The sequence below is a fragment of the Bombina bombina genome, chromosome 1, assembly GCF_027579735.1.
Source record: "Bombina bombina isolate aBomBom1 chromosome 1, aBomBom1.pri, whole genome shotgun sequence".
NCBI classification, from domain to species: domain Eukaryota; kingdom Metazoa; phylum Chordata; class Amphibia; order Anura; family Bombinatoridae; genus Bombina; species Bombina bombina.
The window spans coordinates 17352759-17359993 of record NC_069499.1 but is presented as its reverse complement, the minus strand read 5'-3'; the positions used below and the strand labels follow the sequence as shown (position 1 = coordinate 17359993).

General features: G+C 48.2%; 1 protein-coding gene across 1 annotated transcript in view; it reads left to right on the top strand.

The window, feature by feature from the left end:
- The first annotated feature begins 5430 nt into the window (after positions 1-5430).
- The window catches only part of LOC128644732 (inverted formin-2), an 80399-nt gene continuing 78594 nt past the window's right edge, over positions 5431-7235 (top strand). Inside the window, exon 1 of the mRNA XM_053697260.1 lies at positions 5431-5615. Within this exon, the coding sequence (XP_053553235.1) occupies positions 5589-5615 (27 nt within the window). The 5' untranslated portion in view covers positions 5431-5588. The remainder of the gene's footprint in view (positions 5616-7235) is intronic.

Here is a 7235-nt window from a genome sequence, read left to right as displayed (position 1 = left end):
AGGAAGGGATGCAGACAGCACACACAAGGAAGGGATGCACACAGCACACACAAGGAAGGGATGCACACAGCACACACAAGGAAGGGATGCACACAGCACACACAAGGAAGGGATGCACACAGCACACACACACACACACACACAAGTAAGGGATGCAGACAACATACACATACACACACAAAAGGAAGGGATGCACACAGCACACACACAAAAGGAAGGGATGCACACAGCACACACAAGGAAGGGATGCACACAGCACACACACACACAAGTAAGGGATGCAGACAACATACACACACACACACAAAAGGAAGGGATGAAACGTCAACAGGGTTATTATGGATTAAAAATGGTTTTGCTTTATTGTAGAAGTGAGTACAGATACCCCGCACTTTGTTATCTATATATATTGCAGTATATGTATCATTAACATATATATAGCAGCAATCAATATGCTCTTCCAAATTCCCCACAATGTTTTCATTTAAGAAATATATGAATTATGCAACCTGTTTTGTATGTGAACATTAATTTTATTTGTCACCTCTCCAGGCAGTGTGTAATGTCACCTGCTAATTTGGTGCCGTGAGGGATGGTGACCGGGTACCAGAAGAGCGGGATGCAATGCCAACTGTACAGAGGGTAATGGTCAGCAGATCAAGCAATGCTAAAGCTTTACAAAGAAATGAGTTTTCAGATTGTAAGGGAATCAGGAATGTGGTTTTGGAAAGATGCCAGGGGGTTTGGCAGGAAGGGAGTCTAGGAGCTGGGGGGGGCAGGGTTGGGAGCTGGACTAGTTAACTGGGCTATGGTGAGCAAGGCTAGGGAGTTATAAAGGGGAGGGCTGGGGTGCTGAGGAAGGAAGACGTGGTAGGAAGCAGGGCTAGTGAGCAGAACTATGTAGCAGGGCTAGTGAGCAGAACTATGTAGCAGGGCTAGTGAGCAGAACTATGTAGCAGGGCTAGTGAGCAGAACTATGTAGTAGGGCTAGTGAGCAGAACTATGTAGTAGGGCTAGTGAGCAGAACTATGTAGTAGGGCTAGTGAGCAGAACTATGTAGTAGGGCTAGTGAGCAGAACTATGTAGTAGGGCTAGTGAGCAGAACTATGTAGTAGGGCTAGTGAGCAGAACTATGTAGTAGGGCTAGTGAGCAGAACTATGTAGTAGGGCTAGTGAGCAGAACTATGTAGTAGGGCTAGTGAGCAGAACTATGTAGTAGGGCTAGTGAGCAGAACTATGTAGTAGGGCTAGTGAGCAGAACTATGTAGCAGGGCTAGTGAGCAGAACTATGTAGCAGGGCTAGTGAGCAGAACTATGTAGCAGGGCTAGTGAGCAGAACTATGTAGCAGGGCTAGTGAGCAGAACTATGTAGCAGGGCTAGTGAGCAGAACTATGTAGCAGGGCTAGTGAGCAGAACTATGTAGCAGGGCTAGTGAGCAGAACTATGTAGCAGGGCTAGTGAGCAGAACTATGTAGCAGGGCTAGTGAGCAGAACTATGTAGCAGGGCTAGTGAGCAGAACTATGTAGCAGGGCTAGTGAGCAGAACTATGTAGCAGGGCTAGTGAGCAGAACTATGTAGTAGGGCTAGTGAGCAGAACTATGTAGTAGGGCTAGTGAGCAGAACTATGTAGTAGGGCTAGTGAGCAGAACTATGTAGTAGGGCTAGTGAGAAGAACTATGTAGTAGGGCTAGTGAGAAGAACTATGTAGTAGGGCTAGTGAGCAGAACTATGTAGTAGGGCTAGTGAGCAGAACTATGTAGTAGGGCTAGTGAGCAGAACTATGTAGTAGGGCTAGTGAGCAGAACTATGTAGTAGGGCTAGTGAGCAGAACTATGTAGTAGGGCTAGTGAGAAGAACTATGTAGTAGGGCTAGTGAGCAGAACTATGTAGTAGGGCTAGTGAGAAGAACTATGTAGTAGGGCTAGTGAGCAGAACTATGTAGCAGGGCTAGTGAGCAGAACTATGTAGCAGGGCTAGTGAGCAGAAGTATGTAGCAGGGCTAGTGAGCAGAACTATGTAGTAGGGCTAGTGAGCAGAACTATGTAGTAGGGCTAGTGAGCAGAACTATGTAGTAGGGCTAGTGAGAAGAACTATGTAGTAGGGTTATGTAGCAAGGTAATAGGGAGCAGGGCTAGTGAGCAGGACTATGTAGCAGGGCAATAGGGAGCAGGGCAATAGGGAGCAGGGCTAGTGAGCAGGACTATGTAGCAGGGCAACAGGGAGCAGGGCTATGTAGCAGGGCAATAGGGAGCAGGGCAATAGGGAGCAGGGCTAGTGAGCAGGACTATGTAGTAGGGTTATGTAGCAGGGCAATAGGGAGCAGGGCTAGTGAGCAGGACTATGTAGTAGGGTTATGTAGCAGGGCAATAGGGAGCAGGGCTAGTGAGCAGGACTATGTAGCAGGGCAATAGGGAGCAGGGCTAGTGAGCAGGACTATGTAGCAGGGCAATAGGGAGCAGAGCTAGTGAGCAGGACTATGTAGCAGGGCAATAGGGAGCAGGGCTAGTGAGCAGGACTATGTAGCAGGGCAATAGGGAGCAGAGCTAGTGAGCAGGACTATGTAGCAGGGCAATAGGGAGCAGGGCTAGTGAGCAGGACTATGTAGTAGGGTTATGTAGCAGGGCAATAGGGAGCAGGGCTAGTGAGCAGGACTATGTAGCAGGGCAATAGGGAGCAGGGCTAGTGAGCAGGACTATGTAGCAGGGCAATAGGGAGCAGGGCTAGTGAGCAGGACTATGTAGCAGGGCAATAGGGAGCAGGACTATGTAGTAGGGTTATGTAGCAGGGCAATAGGGAGCAGGGCTAGTGAGCAGGACTATGTAGCAGGGCAATAGGGAGCAGGGCTAGTGAGCAGGACTATGTAGTAGGGTTATGTAGCAGGGCAATAGGGAGCAGGGCTAGTGAGCAGGACTATGTAGTAGGGTTATAGTGTGCAGAACTAGGGAGGGAGCAGAGCTTTAAAGGGGAGGGAGTGATAGCCCAGCTCCCTATCACTCCCTCACCTTTAAATCTCTGCTCCCTCCCTAGTTCTGCACACTATAACCCTGCTACCTAGTCCTGCTCACTAACCCTGCTACCTATAACCCTACTCACTAGCCCTGCTCCATATTACCCTGCTACATAGCCCTGCTCACTAGCCCAGCTCCCTATCACTCCCTCCCCTTTATAGCTCTGCTCCCTAGTTCTGCACACTATAACCCTGCTACATAGCCCTGCTCCCTATGTATCAGGGTTATAGTGTGCAGGGCTAGTGAGCAGGGCTAGTGAGCAGGGTTATAGGGAGCTGGGCTATGTAGCAGGGTTATAGTGTGCAGGGCTAGTGAGCAGGGCTATGTAGCAGGGTTATAGGGAGCTGGGCTATGTAGCAGGGTTATAGTGTGCAGGGCTAGTGAGCAGGGCTATGTAGCAGGGTTAAAGGGAGCTGAGCTATGTAGCAGGGTTATAGTGTAGCAGGGTTATAGTGTGCAGGGCTATGTAGCAGGGTTATAGTGTGCAGGGCTATGTAGCAGGGTTATGTAGCAGGGTTATAGTGTGCAGGGTTATGTAGCAGGGTTATAGGGTGCAGGGCTATGTAGCAGGGTTATAGGGCGCTGGGCTATGTAGCAGGGTTATGTAGCAGGGTTATAGGGAGCTGGGCTATGTAGCAGGGTTATAGGGAGCTGGGCTAAGTAGCAGGGTTATAGGGAGCTGGGCTATGTAGCAGTGGTATAGGGAGCTGGGCTATGTAGCAGTGGTATAGGGAGCTGGGCTATGTAGCAGGGTTATAGGGAGCTGGGCTATGTAGCAGGGTTATAGGGAGCTGGGCTATGTAGCAGGGTTATAGGGAGCTGGGCTATGTAGCAGGGTTATAGGGAGCTGGGCTATGTAGCAGGGTTATAGGAAGCTGGGCTATGTAGCAGGGTTATAGTGTGCAGGGCTAGTGAGCAGGGTTATAGTGTGCAGGGCTATGTAGCAGGGTTATAGGGCGCTGGGCTATGTAGCAGGGTTATAGGGAGCTGGGCTATGTAGCAGGGTTATAGGGAGCTGAGCTATGTAGCAGGGTTATAGGGAGCTGAGCTATGTAGCAGGGTTATAGGGAGCTGAGCTATGTAGCAGGGTTATAGGGAGCTGAGCTATGTAGCAGGGTTATAGGGAGCTGAGCTATGTAGCAGGGTTATAGGGAGCTGAGCTATGTAGCAGAGTTATCGGGAGCTGAGCTATGTAGCAGAGTTATCGGGAGCTGAGCTATGTAGCAGGGCTATGTAGCAGGGTTATAGGGAGCTGAGCTATGTAGCAGGGTTATAGGGAGCTGAGCTATGTAGCAGGGTTATAGGGAGCTGAGCTATGTAGCAGGGTTATAGGGAGCTGAGCTATGTAGCAGAGTTATCGGGAGCTGAGCTATGTAGCAGGGCTATGTAGCAGGGTTATAGGGAGCTGGGCTAGTGAGCAGGACTATGTAGCAGGGTTAAAGGGAGCTGAGCTATGTAGCAGGGCTATGTAGCAGGGTTATAGGGAGCTGGGCTAGTGAGCAGGACTATGTAACAGGGTTAAAGGGAGCTGAGCTATGTAGCAGGGTTATAATGTGCAGAACTAGGGACCAGAGCAGAACTAGGGAGCACAGCTATAAAGAGGATGGAGTGAGAGGGAACCAGGCTTGGGAGGGGTGGGCTGGGCGGAACTGTTCCAGAGACTGCTGACAGAGCATGTTATGATTCACTCTCACACCCACTGAGAGTTACATTCCTCAGGCTGTCTGCACACAGTTACTTGCTGTGCAATCTCACTCACATCACTTGTTGACTACAGCTCACATACACAGCTATTAGCCTGATCGTCTGGACTAGAACTGCCTGCTCATCTGGGCTAGAACTGCCTACTCATCTGTGCTAGAACTAACTGCCTGCTAATCTAGGCTAGAACTAACTGTCTGCTCACCTGGACTAGGACTGTCTGCTCATCTGGAATAGGACAAACTGCCTGCTCATCCGGACTAGAACTCCCTGCACATCTGGACTAGAACTAACTGCCTGCTCATCTGGACTAGAACTAACTGCCTGCTCATCTGGACTAGAACTAACTGCCTGCTCATCTGGACTAGAACTAACTGCCTGCTCATCTGGACTAGAACTGCCCATCTGGACTAGAAAAACTGTTCTCACCTGGACTAAGACTGTCTGCTCATCTGGAATAGGACAAACTGCCTGCTCACTTGGAGCAGAACCTCAGCCTGCTGACCTGGACTAGAATAACTAACTGCCTGCTCACCTGGACTAGAACTTTCTGCTCATCTGGAATAGGAGTCTGACTAACTGCCTGCTCACTTGGAGCAGAACCTCAGCCTGCTCACCTGGACTAGAACTGCCTACTCACCTGGGCTAAGACTGTCTGCTCATCTGGAATAGGACTAACTGCCTGCTCACTTGGAGCAGAACCTCAGTCTGTGCACCTGGACTAGAACTGTCTGCTCATCTGGAATAGGACTAACTGCCTGCTCATCTGGCCCCTACCTGCACAAACCATCACCTTCTGAATCAGCACCTGGACATATATAGCCACAAAGTGATGGCTCTGGGGACCAGTGAATGAAGGAACAGAGTGATTTTTAACATGGACGACCTTGGCAGCACAGCTAAGGTAAGCCTGAGAATATTATTGCATTGTGCCATTTGTTTGTGTGCTCCTGTATGTTTGATATTGAATCATCATCTTTATTAGATGGTTTCTATAAAATATCTGATTTTGTTACAAATTCACTTTCATACATGATTTTTGTGTAAGTGTGTGGTGTATATGTGTCTGTACAATTGCACGTGGTGTATATGTGTGTCTGTACAATTGCATGCGGTGTGTGTGTGTCTGTACAATTGCATGCGGTGTGTATGTATCTGTACAATTGCACGCGGTGTATATGTGTGTCTGTACAATTGCACGTGGTGTATATGTGTGTCTGTACAATTGCACGCGGTGTATATGTGTGTCTGTACAATTGCACGCGGTGTATATGTGTGTCTGTACAATTGCACGCGGTGTGTATGTATCTGTACAATTGCACGTGGTGTATATGTGTGTCTGTACAATTGCATGCGGTGTGTATATATCTGTACAATTGCACGCGGTGTATATGTGTCTGTACAGTTGTATGCTGTGTGTATATGTATCTGTACAGTTGCATGTAGTGTGTATATGTATCTGTACAGTTGTATGCTGTGTGTGTATATGTATCTGTACAGTTGTATGCTGTGTTAGGTGTCTGTACAGTTGCACGTAGTGTGTATAGGTGTTTGTACAGTTGCATGTAGTGTTTATATGTATCTGTACAGTTGTATGCTGTGTGTGTATAGATGTGTGTACAGTTGTATGCTGTGTGTGTGTATAGGTGTCTGTACAGTTGCACGTGGTGTGTATAGGTGTCTGTACAGTTGCACGCGGTGTGTATAGGTGTCTGTACAGTTGCACGCGGTGTGTATAGGTGTCTGTACAGTTGCACATGGTGTGTATAGGTGTCTGTACAGTTGCACGTAGTGTGTATAGGTGTCTGTACAGTTGCACGTAGTGTGTATAGGTGTCTGTACAGTTGCACGTGGTGTCTATAGGTGTCTGTACAGTTGCACGCGGTGTGTATAGGTGTCTGTACAGTTGGACGGGGTGTGTATAGGTGTCTGTACAGTTGGACGGGGTGTGTATAGGTGTCTGTACAGTTGCACGTAGTGTGTATAGGTGTCTGTACAGTTGCACGCGGTGTGTATAGGTGTCTATACAGTTGCACGTGTCGTATAGGTGTCGTTACAGTTGCACTATATCACAATACAATTATTAATAGCTCATGCAGCACTGTCTGTGGTGTATGTAATTATTACATATGTAAGTAATATTCTCACTAATATAACAGTTTACGGAGGGCATGAGCACATCTAGAGATATACAAAGCAGAGCACAGTTAGTGTCTGTACAGTTGCACGCGGTGTGCATAGGTGTCTGTACAGTTGCACGCGGTGTGTATAGGTGTCTGTACAGTTGCACGCGGTGTGTATAGGTGTCTGTACAGTTGTATGCTGTGTGTATAGGTGTTTGTACAGTTGCATGTAGTGTGTATATGTATCTGTATAGTTGTATGCTGTGTGTGTATAGATGTGTGTACAGTTGTATGCTGTGTGTGTGTATAGGTGTCTGTACAGTTGCACGCGGTGTGCATAGGTGTCTGTACAGTTGCACGCGGTGTGCATAGGTGTCTGTACAGTTGCACGCGGTGTGTAT